General features: G+C 46.7%; 1 protein-coding gene across 7 annotated transcripts in view; it reads left to right on the top strand.

Annotated features, from left to right (window-relative positions):
- The window catches only part of PPP2R5C (protein phosphatase 2 regulatory subunit B'gamma), a 174199-nt gene that overhangs the window by 143805 nt on the left and 15367 nt on the right, over nt 1-15027 (top strand). For all 7 annotated transcript variants that reach the window (XM_030804161.1, XM_012498148.2, XM_030804159.1 and 4 more), the window contains 4 exons: nt 4265-4435; nt 8987-9114; nt 12166-12267; nt 14883-14955. In XM_030804161.1, the coding sequence (XP_030660021.1) occupies nt 4265-4435; nt 8987-9114; nt 12166-12267; nt 14883-14955 (474 nt within the window). The remainder of the gene's footprint in view (nt 1-4264; nt 4436-8986; nt 9115-12165; nt 12268-14882; nt 14956-15027) is intronic.

The following is a 15027-nucleotide window of genomic DNA, read 5'->3' as shown; positions in this document are numbered from 1 at the left end:
TTTTGCAACACCCTCACAGACACACCCAGTGCATCCTTCAATCCAATCAAGTTGACACCGAGTATTAACTATCACAGAGGTTTTACTGGAGAAGGTAATATGTAAAAAAAAAAAAATTATCTCTCTCCTCCTCTCCCACCTTTTCCTATTCAAAAATAAAAGAGAGCTGGGCACAGTGGCTCATGCCCCTAATCCCAGCACTTTGGGAGGCCAAGGCAGGAGGATCCCTTGAAGCCAGGAGTTTGAGACCAGCCTGGGCAACATAGTGAGACCTCCTCTCTACTAAAAAAAAAAAAAAAAAAAATTTAATTAGCTGGGCATGGTGACATGTACCTGTGGTGCCAGCTACTCGAGAGGCTGAGGTGGAAGAGTTGCTTGAGCCCAGGGGGTCAAGGCTGCAGTGAGCTATGAACGCACCAGCTGCACTCCATCCTGAGTGACAGAGTAAGACCCTATCTCAAATAAATAAGTAAATACAAATGGAAGGAAAAGAAAGATATGGAAGGAGAAATTTTTTGAAAGTATGTAGTTTTCTTTCGTGAATTTTCTTTGTGCGTATTTCTCATACTCCTGTAGTGGCTGAACAATTCACCAAATGCCCCATTGTGTTTACCACAGACAGAGGCTGCTCCCACCTACGCCGCTGTCCCAGCATCTCTATCCCACCATCAACTCTCTGTCAGTCTGACCCTAACCTTCTCCACCGAGGGCTCAGTGAACGATCCCCACCCTATTCTCTCTTCCACCGAAAAGTAACACAAAAGCAGAGAACATTTGTAAATGTTTTTAATTCCCACTAATATAGTAAATAAAGTGAGTATCACTTTGCAAGAGTGAGAGCTGTTAATTGCAGTCGCATCTAAAAGAGGGCAAGAGACCCCATGCCAGCTTCAGTTGGGTCCCTCCAGCGTAACTGTTACATGCAGGACTCTGACTTGGCACCACCCCAGGCCCCGATGTTCCCTCCCAGGGACACTTCATTGCTTAGTTTCCTGCTGCACAGATAATGTAATAGCACTGTCCTGGCTTTAGAAAGCAGATTTAATTTCCTACATGTTAAGAACATTCAGACCCTCATGTCAGTAAATTCTCTCTTTTGAAATGCCTATTTTATGAAAACACAAAGGCCATTTTTTTTTTTTTTTTTTTTGAGACAGAGTCTGGCTCTGTCGCCCAGGCTGGAGTGCAGTGGCGTGATCTCGGCTCACTGCAAGCTCTGCCTCCCGGGTTCACGCCATTCTCCTGCCTCAGCCTCCCGAGTAGCTGGGACTACAGGCGCATGACACCACGCCCGGCTAATTTTTTGTATTTTCAGTAGAGACGGGGTCTCACCATGTTAGCCAGGATGGTCTCGATCTCCTAACCTCGTGATCCACCTGCCTCGGCCTCCCAAAGTGCTGGGATTACAGGCGTGAGCCACCGCGCCCGGCCACAAAGGCCATTTTGTCTTATTTCAGCATTGAAAGCTTGTTAATGAGATGATCAGAGTATAGGCTTTTGTGCAGGTGTACATCTCTTGGTAGCACTAAGGATGCCTGGTGTCCACGTCCATCTCCCAGGCCTGCACCAAGGGAATCCTGAAGCCATCAAATGTCCAGGCTCAGGAATGTTTAAAGTAAGATCCGCTTAGAAGACTGAGATACGAAGGACATGTGTTGCCCCATTTGTAGTCTGTAATTAGTATTTTTCATTTGCTGATTGTGTGCAGTGCTCAAAAGCTTTCTGGGCACATGAAACACCTTCCCTGTTGGAAGAAGAACAGAAGCTCATCAGAGATCTTACAGAAGTAAAACTGTGTTCCATTTTCACCCACCTGCCTCTTCAGTCTCATCACGTTTTACTACATGGCATAGTAGCAGCTCTCCTTTCTCCTTGGTCTACCAGGACAGGAAGGGGGCTCCCCAAGACTCAAGGCTGGGGCCACTGGCTCGCCTGCCCTCTGCAGGGAGCGGGCAGTCCTTGGACTTCCAAAGGAAAACTCGGGGCCTTGTGCTGCACCCAGCAGCACGCAGCCATTGTTGCCTTGGATTCGCATTCCCTGAGCAGACACCCTCCTCCACAGAGCACGCCACACTGACGCGTCAAAATAGCTGGTACCGATCACAGCTCATTCCAAACAATGTGAACAGGAAGGCCCGTGTGTGAATCCCATCCCAGAAATGATACCTTTTCCAGAGAAATGGAATAGCTGAATCGGTTGTGTTGTATAGTTCACAAATTAACATATTTCTCCTAATAAAATTCCATTTGACAAATGAAAAGAAATAGATGTAGGAAGTGATTTCCATCTGCTGTGTCCTTAATAGTGATTCCAATACACGCGGAGTATAGGAGGAACACAATAAATACTTATTCAATAGTTTTGAGCTGGGAGAACCATTAAATGATGCATTTTTAGAAATAATTCCTTTTAAAGACACTTGCATGGTAGATTTTTATGTCAAACTTCAAAACTAGCAGCACTTCCTTTTTTATTTTTATTTGGCTTTTTTGGGGTTTTTGTTTGTTTGTTAGAGTCTTGGAGTACAGGGGCGCAGTCATGGCTCACTGCAGCCTCATCCTCCTGTGCTCAAGCAATCCTCCCACCTTAGCCTCTCGAGTAGCTAGGACCACAGGTGCCCATCACCACACCAGGCTAATTTTTAAATTTTGTGTAGAGACAGGACCTCATCACGGTGCCCAGGTCAGTCTCAAACTCCTGGGCTCAAGCATTCCTCCCACCTTGACCTCCCAAAGTCCTGAGATTACACGCGTGAGCCACCACGCCCGGCCTTACTTCCTTTGTTTCATAGATTTTGGAGTTTTATAAAGTGTAATATCATAAAAGATTATCTGGGAGCCCAAATGCCAAAGCATCAAAACAAAATTTTTCTAAATCGATGTTAAATGTCCACCTTTTTAAAAAATCACTGTAATGATTAAAAGGCTGGCCTGCTAAGCCATGAGTTGGTGCCATCTACTGAGCTGGAAATGACTAGTGAGTGAAAACGACCAGGCTGTCCCAGGGGCCAGCATTTGCGGCAATTGCACAGCACAAGAGTCAGGTAGAAGCCCCACGATGTTGCTGTGACTAGGCCAAACAGCTGCTCTAACGTACCGGATTGCACTTGTACAATTTATGTGTGTAAGCGCATATATGCACTTCATATGCAAATGTCTGTTTTGGATTGTACTTTTTTAGAACTAAGATGGCTAAACTCTAAAAATATTATGAAATCTACATGGATTCAAATTCAGTATTTTGTACTGGTATGATTGTGGTAAGACATTTGGAAACTACAGGAACATATAAAGAAAGATTGTGCAGTGGAAATCCTTTCTAGCTGTCTGACTTGGCCAAGGAACATAAAACATCCACTATCCACAAAGTGGGAAACCACTGCAGTCCGACGGGCTGTGCCTGACAGAGAGCTGGTGGCACAGATCCTCTGGGTGGTGACAATCCTGGCTACAGCTGCCACTGCAGCCTGCTCACTGCAGGCCCAGCACTGCTCAGGCTGTTGCATCTGGCACCCACAGGTGTGCCCACAGAGAGCACAGTGCGCCCTGCCCGGGGGGTCCCATCACAACACCTGTGGATGTGAGTTAATAAGGTCAGCTTAGTTCACATCACTCTTTTTGATATATTTTAACACAGTTGAAAACACTGTCTTTGCATACAAAAGTATGTATGTTTGTGTGTAAACACATATGGATGGTTGATAAATTTGAGAAAGAAATGGGTTGTGTGCATGTGGCCAACAGTTTCAGTACCGGCCGCTTCCACACTAAAATGTACACATGAATTGATAATGCTCTGTGTTTTCTCCGTTGATCTTATTCTTTCTAAATTATTGTCCTAACTTCTTTTTTTTTCTTTTTTTAAAAAAGGGAATGGACTCTTACTGAAATGGTGTTTGATCAGAGAAAGTGGGTTATATAAACTAAAATTGTGTAACTTCTGAAGTATATAAAATTAAGCCAGGCAGGTGGTACGTGCCTGTGGTCCCAGCTACTCAGAGGCTGAAGCAGGAGGATCACTTGAGCCAAGGAGTTCAAGTCCAGCCTGGACAACATAGTGTGACCCATCTCTAAATAAATTGATTCATCAGATAGTTAGATAACCAGACAGACAGACCTATTTCTCAAATACAGAAAATCAGATGGCACCATCTCCATGTGTTGCCTTGCAGTGGGGCCACCGCAGTGAAAACACAGACTTCTTACCATGCAGGTGTTGGGGCGTCGTGGGCATCAGTCACTCCACGTGTCATTTCTTTTGTAGGTGGTGATGGCACTTCTCAAATACTGGCCAAAGACTCACAGTCCGAAAGAAGTAATGTTCTTAAACGAATTAGAAGAGATTTTAGATGTCATTGAACCATCAGAATTTGTGAAGATCATGGAGCCCCTCTTCCGGCAGTTGGCCAAATGTGTCTCCAGCCCACACTTCCAGGTATGTGGGGCTGGGGGAGACCTGATTAAATCGTTCCAGTGTTCATTTGGGAAAGGAAAAGTTCCATGTGTAGCTGGCCATGCTTTGCCTCTCATGCAATTTAAAGGTAAAATCCAAGTTTTTACTTGAATTATACTTCAAATAGTGCTGTAACTTGAATTCTATAGAATACCCTTGAGCATCTTGTCCCCTCTGCCACGATACTTTTTCTCAATAAGAGCAGTCATCTGGCTTCTCTGTAAAGCTGTCTTTGTCTTCATGTTCAGTGTGCTTCCAAATTTATAAAACCTTCCTTTCCACACCTGAGCATCAATACTGATAGACAACCGGTGGTCAAAGCCTCAGCTCCGAGATGCTCTTGCTGCTGAGGCACTTCATTCCTGACATTGTGTAAATCTGTCTCCCTTTACCCTTTCAAATAGGCTGATAGCTCTGACTTTTTGTCACTGCCAAATTCCTGTGCGAGAGGACGACCTTGGTCAGAGCTACTTTCTACTTTCTTTTCCCAATTTCCTTAACCCTTCAAGGCTGCCTCGGCTCATCACCTCTCTTGAAGGCCACCCGCACCCACCTTCCCGGCCTGCCTGCCTCTGTTGGACGTGCTAGCCACCTGTCCTTTTGCATCATTGAGCGGATTGTATTGTGCACTCATCATGAACAAGGTGAAAATAGGCTCAAAATGAGCAAGACCTCCCGGTGCCCAGGGAGCAGGCCACACGGTGGAAGAGGGTGACCATGTCACACCACCACCTTACAGCCAAACGTGAAGGCCCAGGTGGCGTGTGCAGCAGGCTCTCGGAAACACGTGGACAGTTACCTTAGCACAAGTCTAAGTGGTTAGAAAAAGTCCAACAAGAATGAGGGGTCCTCCGAACTGAGCCTTTCAAGATGGTTTTGAAAAGAGGTCATTGAAACCAACAAAACTAAGACAAGAAGGCAAGTGATAGAAGAGTAAGAAGCTCTGGAGCGTGGGCAGCCGTAGTAAACTGAGGCCAGGCTGAGTCGGGTTAAAAGGAGGGAACTGCCGTGGTGTAGTCTCTTCCATTACAAATATTCAGGTTATTTTCATTTTATAAATTCCAGTGAGTTTTCACATTAGGAACTAAGAAAGGAAAATGATGTTTTGGGTTGTTTTTTTTTTTTCTTCAGTCCTGGCCTACAGAGAAAATAATGTTTTTCAAGACTTTCAGTGTGAGCACTTTGCACAAAGGAGCATGGTTTCCTAGAAACTGTAGAGTCCAGCGCCACAGAGCCCTGGCTGAAGTACAGGGCATTCGTATGCCAAGGAGAGACTGGCAGTCGTGGGAAGTGTCCCGGAAATTTGAACCCCTTCCTCAGATGCAAAATTAGCTATCAGTATGGGTAACGTTAGACTTCCAAGAGAAGACAGGGACGAGCGGACTCAATGATGTGCTGTTTTGCATAAAAGCATGTGACAGGGCAAGGAGGAAGGGAAGTCCAGGTGGGGAAAGCAGAGCCAAGGTGGCCGCGCAGCTGCCAGGGGCTTGGGTGCCACTCGACATGTCACGGAAGCCTTCACGTCCCTGCCAGGAACAGAGCATGAAGGCTGCCAGGGCAGCCTGCCATACCTCTGATGAGGGAGTTCAGCGCCAGGACCCCTCAGGCCTTCAGCTGCAGGCCCAGCCCCCCGACTCACCCTCGTCTGTGTCCCCCACTCACGCTTGCGCCCATCTTGGCTTCTGCTTCTTAGAGGACCTGATTAACACAGAGTACATTCCAGAATCTTTTCCAGACACATATACATAAGGCCAACTCATTCTTAATTTTTTTTTTTTTTTTTTTTTTGAGACGGAGTCTCACTCTGTCCCCCAGGCTGGAGTGCAGTGGTGCGATCTCGGCTCACTGCAACCTCTGCCTCCCAGGTTCAAGTGATTCTCCTGCCTCAGCCTCCCGAGTAGATGGGATTACAGGTGTGTGCCACCACACCCAGCTAATTTTTGTATTTTTAGTAGAGACAGGGTTTCACAATATTGGCCAGGCCGATCTTCAGCTCCCAGCCTCATGATCCACCCGCCTCAGCCTCCCAAAGTGCTGAGATTACAGGCATGAGCCACCGCACCAGCTCATTCTTAACTTTTAGATGTTTTTTTCCCCACCCAAAAAAAGTACTGGTTTTAAAAACTGGAAAAATTTAAAGTTTAAACCATCAAGCATCTTAAGCTTCTGTTTTCTAAATCAGGCTTAAAATATTACCCCCAAATATATTGGTGGGTGGTGGGTGGGTGAGTGGATGGATGGATGGTTTTGTTCTTTGTTTGTTTTCTTTTTAGACAAAGTTTTGCACTTGTTGCCCAAGCTAGAGTGCAATGGCATTATCTCGGCTCACTGCAACCTCCACCTGCCAGGTTGAAGTGATTCTCCTGTCTCAGCCTCCCAAGTAGCTGGGACTACAGGCGCCTGCCACCACACCTGGCTGATTTTTGTATTTTTAGTAGAGACGGGGTTTCACCATGTTGGCCAGGCTGGCCTTGAACTCCTGACCTCAAGTGATCCACCTGCCTCGGCCTCCCAAAGTGCTGGGATTACAGGTGTGAGCCACCATGCCCGGCCTAGATGGTTGCTTTTTAAAGTACAAGGTATTGAACTCTTAAGTAAGAACTAGCCTAGGAGCTGTGATGCGATTGTGCCTTGTTTTGAATCCACGCCGCACTCTCATGCATGCTCTCCCCTCCCCCATTACCTAACTCACTCCTGTTCTGCAAAGTTCATCCCAGCTCACTGCGTCTGAGGAATTGACCCTCATTCCTGAGCCTGGCACAGGCCCACCCGCCATTCTCTCAGCATCCCACCCATACACACCGCACCACAACCTCAGGATCTCTAAGCTGTAGGCTTCTGGCAGGAGAAGCGTCAGCCCCACGCTGCTCAGAGCCTCCAAGTGCTGCTGTGAGTTGTGTGCAGATGGAGGGTGGTGACAGTACTTATACAGGAGAAGCTCCTCTTCCCAGAGGCACACATGCTGTGATGGGGACAGGCCAAGTGTCCTGGTGACTGCCGCGAACTCCCAGATAGTTCTGTGGAACGTGCACTTGTGTGCTGATTTACTATGGAGAGAAAAAGCAAATAGGGTAGGGTATGAACAGTTGTTGAATCTGGGTGGAGGGAGGTGGGCACTCATTATATTAGTCTTGCAGCTTTGTCTGTTTTTGAAAGTTTTAGTAACAAAAATGGGGGGCCGAGTGCAGTGGCTCACGCCTGTAATCCCAGCACTTTGGGAGGCCAAGGCGGGCGGATCGCCTGAGGTCAGAAGCTCGAGAGCAGCCTGGCCAACATGGTGAAACCCCGTCTCTACTAAAAAATACAAAAATTAGCCAGGTGTGATGGCACATGCCTGTAGTCCCAGCCACTCAGGAGGCTAAGGTAGGAAAATCGCTTGAACCTGGGAGGCAGAGGCTGTAGTGAGTCGAGATGGCACCACTGCACTCCAGCCTGGGCAACAGAATGAAACTCCATCTCAAAAAAAAAAAAAAAAAAAAAAAAAACTTTAAAAAACAAAAATGGATGGGCTAGGCGTGGTAGCTCATGCCTGTAATCCCAGCACTTTGGAAGGCCAAGGCAGGTGGATCACCTGAGCTCAGGAGTTCGAGACCAACCTGACCAACATGGCAAAACCCTGTCTCCACTAAAAATACAAAAAAGCCGGATGTGGTGGCGTGCGCCTGTAATCCCAGCCACTCAGGAGGCTGAGGCAGGAGAATCGCTTGAACCCGGGAGGCAGAGGTTGCAGTCAGCCAAGATCACACCATTGCGCTCCAGCCTGGGTAACAAGAGCAAAAATCCGTCTCAAAAAAAAAAAAAGAAAAGAAAAATGGGGGAACCACCCTCTAGTGGCTTCCCATGAGTAAGGGCCAGTGCACTCAGGCCCTGTTCCCCTGCCCTCCTCTCGTTCATGCCCCCACTGCCCTCTGCAGTGGTCCTCAGCCAGCCCCGTGCTGACAACTTAGGACCTCTCCTCCCTCTGGTCCTTGCTCAGATGTCACCTCCTCCCCATTGAAGCCATCCCACCCCACATGCACCACTGCTGCCTGTTCCCCTGCCCTGCTGCCCTTTGTATGTGACTTATCGTTTCTAGTAAATTAATAATCATCCATCACCTGTCTCCTCCCCACTAGAATGTAAGCTCCGTGGAGTCAAGGATTTCTGCCTTGCTTTGTTCAGTGCTGAACGCTTAGCAGAACACAGCGCACCCTCTTGACCTGACAGACGGGGGAGGCGGGTGGATAGGTGGAACGGCCTCCTTTGAGTTGTCTCCTCAGCATCTAGCCAGCGTCTAGCATAAATGTTTACTGAATAAGTGGAGAAATATGTGACAGCGTTCTTGATGACTTGATGTACAAGAAGTTGTCTGCCTCTTTGTTGAAGGCTCTTCAGGGTTGCAGGTTACAGTCTAGAATATTTTGAATTTATAGAAATAATCATAATTTTCTGGTCCAGGGTAGTTCATTACCCGACTCACAGGTTTAACAGCAAGGACAGCTGCCCGATGTCTCAGGCACAACCTCCAGCAAGCCATCCACTTGTGTCTTTCAGGTGGCAGAGCGAGCTCTTTACTACTGGAATAACGAATACATCATGAGTTTAATCAGTGACAACGCAGCGAAGATTCTGCCCATCATGTTTCCTTCCTTGTACCGCAACTCAAAGACCCATTGGAACAAGTAAGAAAGACCTGGCTGCCATCTTTTTCAGTCATTTTAAAATATGGCACGTTTTACTGCTACTTCAGTTAGAATAAATATCAGAATTTTAAATATCAGTTAAAAAACAAGAATGTCAGTTGCTTTGTGGACTCATAAATTAAGTAGCAGTGTGGGTTGTTTCTGTGGCCGTTGATTTTACCACCTTATACCTTCATTCCTGCCAGTATAGAGGCACATTGGTTTGCAGCCACCTCCCAGTAGCAGCAGCTTCTAGGCCTCTTCCTGAGCGTCCTGCAGAGAAGCTGAAGGTCTCTGCAGAGCTCAATGGGGCTCAGCCCTGGCAGGGGCACAGTGGCCACCGCATTCTCGGGGTGTCTATTGAGCTCTGCTGACGTGCACCCTGGATGAGCCCCTGTGTAAGACCCAAGACCACCCCGCGGTGGTCACTACCTGGAGAAGAAGAGGGAAGCCAGGTGATGTGAACACAGCCCCATAGCCCCAGGAGCCGAAAACATTTCCTCCTACTCCGCTCCTTCATCTTTTGACTTAAAGAGGATGAAGAAATCTGTTTACTGAGCAATAGTCTGAGACTTTAAAAGGAAACTGTTGATATGGGTGCCACATTATTTATTTATTTTTCTTTTTTAAATTTTGTATTTTATTTGTTTATTTTTAGACAGGGTCTTGCTGTGTCCCCCAAGCTGGAGTGTAGTGTCACAATCGTGGCTCACTTCAGCCTCAACCTCCTGGGCTCAAGCCAACCTCCTGCCTCAGGGTCTTGAGTAGCTGGGACTACAGGCACCCACCTCCACACCTGGCTAATTTTTGTATTTTTTTTGTAGAGATGGGATTTTGCCATGTTGCCCAGGCTGGTCTCGAACTCCTGGGCTCAAGTGATCCACCCGCCTCTGCCTCCCAAAGTGCTGGTACGACGTGAGCCACTGCGCCCAGGCCGTATTATTTATTAATATGGTATCATCTAATATTCCTGCTATTTAAAGAAATACGAGTATCTGAGTTTTTCTTTCCCCACCTTCTTTCATCTCTTTCCATGTATATTGTAATTATAACTCAGAACTTAAAGAAGAGCAGGTTATGCTATCCAGCCCTCCCTTAGTTTATGGGTGAGGAAGGTGAGACTTGGAGGGCATTCGCAGCCCAATCTGCGGTCCCAAAGCTGGTGAGCAGCACTCTGGCCCGGTGCGGTCTCCTAACTCGCAGTGTCTATTGGGCACCCCTCCTGCTGTGCTGCACAGTCACCCTGCTGCTGGCGGACCAGCCCTCTCCCATGTACCCTCTCTCCTTGTCCGCTCGAAGCTGCAGGTGGCACTGCCTCCTTCCCAGAATTCTGCAGGGCAGCAGCCAGACAGGTGTCAGCCCTGGAGCTCTGAGCCAGACCCCCCGAGCGAGGGTCCAGCCAGTCCACTTGCATCAAGTCCTCTGAGGGTTGCGGCCCAGGAATTCAACAGAGAAGGGCAGGCAGATCAGAGTGAGGATGACTTTGGTTCACATTCCTGCCTTCCTCCTGACCAGCTCTCCGAACCTGGGGAAGTTAGCTCTCACCAGATCTTTCTCAGCCGCAGTTGCTCTTCGGAAGAACTGAGAAAGTAAAGTGCTTTGCCTTGCGACAATCTTCACTTGGTTGTGAGGATTAAGATAAAGTTAATATGCATAAAGTACCTGGCTTATGATAGGCACCAAGTAAGCATTTGCCGTCACTTAGTGGCTGTAGGGCCAGCAGCCGTGCTGATAGCAGTGGAGGCAGCAGCCAAGACCCTCATGGCAAAAGCATGGTGGTTGTAGTTGTTAATACAGCACATCCACCCTCAACAGCCTGTTCTTTGTAGCATTGATTTTTTTTTTTTTTTTATTTTTTTGAGACAGAGTCTTGCTCTGTCACCCAGGCTGGAGTGCAGTGGCGCCATCTCAGCTCACTGCAGCCTCCGCCTCCCAGGTTCAAGTGATTCTCCCGCCTCAGCCTCCCAAGTAGCTGGGACTACAGACATGAGCCACCACTCCTGGCTAATTTTTGCATTTGTAGTAGAGATGGAGTTTCACCATGTTGGCCAGGCTGGTCTTGAACTCCTGACCTCAAGTGACCCACCCGCCTCAGCCTCCCACAGTGCTGGGACTACAGGTGTGAGCCACCACGCCTGGCTCGCATTGATTTTTTTTTTTTTCTAATCGCAACAATGACAACAAAAGCCCCTGGGGCGTCGCCATGTTTCTTGTGTGTAATTTAGTGTGGTATGAAAGTCAGCACAATTCATAACTGACTTTCAATCCCCGCCCATTGCAAAGAAAAAAATGTTCTTTTAAGTGTTTTCTAAGTATAACTTGGGTTTTATTAAGAAGGAATTATGATTTGAGGGTTACGTTTTTGAGGATTTGTTTGTTTTTTAGCTACTGGCAACTGTTGCTCACAAGCCTGTGGGTCGAACAGGTTCTGCTGTGCAGGCTTTCACTGGTGTCTGCTGGGGGATCGGGGCTCTTACAGGGCTGCAGTCCAATGGCAGCTGGGACTAGAGTCACCTAGAGGCTCAGCTGGGACAATTTGGCCTCTTCCCCTCTCCATGTGTGTCAGAGCCTGAGAGCTAAGCATTGATTAAGCTGTTTTATGCTCATTTTATTTTCTCTTTCAAAGCTCTGTGTTGCCATTATTAAAATTAATTTTTCTGTCCTCAGGGAATAAGATGAAAAGAAACTGACATTTATAGGAAATAAAGTATTGCCATTATTGTCTTCTTTATAATTTTGTCTTAACTATATTTGTTCAAGTTTCAATGTTTTTAATTCAGTTTCTGAGCAAGGTCATATTTGGCTGCTGTCAGCTGGAGACAGTGAGTGGAGTGGCCTCGTGGCTGTGTGAGAGCCACTGTGAAGAAAGTCTCGGGATGTGTGGCTGACTGTCAGAAAACAAGTAACTCGGAATGAGCAGGCCTTGCATTTTAGAGCTTAGGGATCCTGTGCGATGTGGGACTGTTGGAATATGGAGCAGCCTGCATGTGGAGAGGCAAGGGCTAGGCAGGAACGGGTGCTCCCAGGCTCACCGTGCGGTTTTCTTTATAGGACAATACATGGCTTGATATACAACGCCCTGAAGCTCTTCATGGAGATGAACCAAAAGCTATTTGATGACTGTACACAACAGTTCAAAGCAGAGAAACTAAAGTGAGTTGTTCCTTTCACAAGTTACTGTTTCCAGGATTTTTTTTCTTAATCCTAAGATTAAGATTAATCTTCCACTGTTTTGTCCTAAAACGTTATTCTTCACTTGAAAGCAAAACCAAGCCTCTCATACTTGGAAAGCAAATTGAAACCGTGTTATAATAACGTATTTTGAAAGAACAGGTGCTTAAAGTTAGCTGTTCTCCTCCCTTGTATTGCCAGATTAATCATCTTTGCAAAAAGTGCTTATGTAGGCAAGAATTTAACATTCAGAATTTTTTCTTTTCTTGGGCTATAATGGGCTTAAAGGCTATAATGTGTAGTCCATTTTCATGTTCATAAGGCAGGGATTTGAATTATGTCCTGTAAGGTTTATCCGAGAGAGCAAGAATCTTCATTTCAGTGTAGCTTTATTCTGATGTAATGAACTCAGTAATGTGGGTGTTCTCTGGAATCTAGTCTGTCCTTTGCAAAATCAGGGTCCTGCCCTCGTGCCTTTGAGCCCACATGTGTCCAGGGATGATCTAAGTGACAAAGTACTTCGTCCCTAGGCTGTGCAAGTAATAATGTGATTAAATAGTTGTTGGAGGTCACTTCTTCCAAGTTGAGTATGGACTATTGGCAGATTTTAGCTTTTGCTTGTCACTTAAAACTGGCTAAGATAGATAAGCTTTGCACGAATGTAATTCAAAATACACTGTATACATATGTGTGTATGTATATGTATGTGTGTATATATATATATGTATGTATATATATGAAACAACTGCCATTTAGTCATTCCTTAGACAAATATGTGAATATTTACCTGTACATCAGGCCCTGTTTTAGATTCTGGCAATATAGCAATGAATAAAACCCACAAAAATCCTTGCCCCTTGGCCGGGTACGGTGGCTCACGCCTGTAATCCCAGCACTTTGGGAGGCCGAGGCGGGCGGATCATGAGGTCAGGAGATTGAGACCATGCTGGCTAACACGATGAAACCCCATCTCTACTAAAAAATACCAAAAAAGGACCAGGCGTCGTGGCTCACACCTGTAATCCCAGCACTTCAGGAGGCCAAGGCAGGCGGATCACCTGAGGTCAGGAGTTCGAGACAAGCCTGGCGAACACAGTGAAACCCCGTCTCTACTGAAAATACAAAAAATTAGCCGGGTGTGGTGGCGGGCGCCTGTAGTCCCAACTACTCAGAGGCTGAGGCAGGAGAATGGTGTGAACCTGGGAGGCGGAGCTTGCAGTGAGCTGAGATCACACCACTGCACTCCAGCCTGGGAGACAGAGAGAGACTCCGTCTCAAAAAAAAAAAAAAAAAAAAAACAAAAAAAAAAATTAGCCGGGCGTGGTGGCAGGCGCCTGTAGTCCCAGCTACTCGTGCTGAGGCAGGAGAATGGCGTGAACCCAGGAGGTGGAGCTTGCAGTGAGCCAAGATCACGCCTCTGCACTCCAGCCTGGGCGACAGAGCGAGACTCCGTCTCAAAAAAAAAAAAAAAAAAAATCCTTGCCCTTTTGGGGTTTATATTCTCGGTAGTGTGGGGAAATAAAAGAACACAGAATACACCTAAGTGAACTATAGAGCATGAGAGATGACAAGTCAGTCAGGAAAGGGCCGGGGAGACAGGCCAGCCATCCTCTAGAGCTGCCAGCTGCTTGGTCCGTTCTCATCTCAGCTCTCAGTGCAGTTTGCAGGTAGGAAGCATGCAAGCAGCAGGGCCTTCTGATGGTGGATCCTCCTCTCATGGAATCCCACATCTTTCCCAACAGGACCTTAAAGGTCGTGTAGTACATTTTCTGGGTTGAAAAACTTGGATCCTGGCCGGGCACAGTGGCTCACACCTGTAATCCCAGCACTTTGGGAGGTTATGGCTGGAGGATCATTTGAGGTCAGGAGTTCGAGACCAGCCTGGCCAAGATGGTGAAACCCCATCTCTACTAAAAGTACAAAAATTAGCCGGGCAGTAGTGGCATGCACCTGTAATCCCAGCTACTCAAGAGGTTGAGGCAGGAGAATCGCTTGAGCTCGGGAGATGGAGGTTGCAGTGAGCCAAGATCACGCTATTGCACTCCAGTCTGGGCGACAGAGTGAGGCCCTGTCTCAAAAAAAAAACAAAAAACTTGGATCTGAGTTAAGTGATGGACAGTCATGTGACTCTCGCGGTGGAGTCAGTCAACAACCCAGGTCTCCTGGCTCTTAAGATGTTTCCTTTTTAATACTGTAAGAATGGGAACGCCGGCTCCTTTTACGCTGGTCCCTTTACACTATACTGCATACTCGTTTCTTCAGTGGATATATGAGCTTCTTGTCAAAATTATATGGGTCCCATGAAGAAACAACTAACCAGGGGAAGGGGGAAGGATTGAGACATAAGACTTACTTATATAAGATTTCTTTTAAGAATTCCAATTCTTGGACGTGTTAAAATCTTTTGATATTTTCTCATGTTTAAATCTCGGTTCGTTTTTCATGCTGCGCTCAGCACTGTGAAGTGTGGGGAAACGGAGCGGAGGGGCTGCGGGAGGAGCCGCTGGCTGTGCCCAACATGCCTGTGCCTTTACCCCTTCAGCGAGTTCTTGTGTCTGATTCATCTCTAACACAGATGACATTTTACTGTTTTTCAGAGAGAAGCTAAAAATGAAAGAACGGGAAGAAGCATGGGTTAAAATAGAAAATCTAGCCAAAGCCAATCCCCAGGTACTAAAAAAGAGAGTAACATGAAAACGCCCAGGGTTGCTTGAATGTTTTTATAAGATAGGAATATATGTC

The sequence above is a fragment of the Nomascus leucogenys genome, chromosome 22a (assembly GCF_006542625.1).
Source record: "Nomascus leucogenys isolate Asia chromosome 22a, Asia_NLE_v1, whole genome shotgun sequence".
In the NCBI taxonomy this organism is placed as follows: Eukaryota; Metazoa; Chordata; class Mammalia; order Primates; family Hylobatidae; genus Nomascus; species Nomascus leucogenys.
The sequence above is the reverse complement of the archived record's forward strand: the minus strand, read 5'-3'. Positions and strand labels throughout refer to the sequence as shown.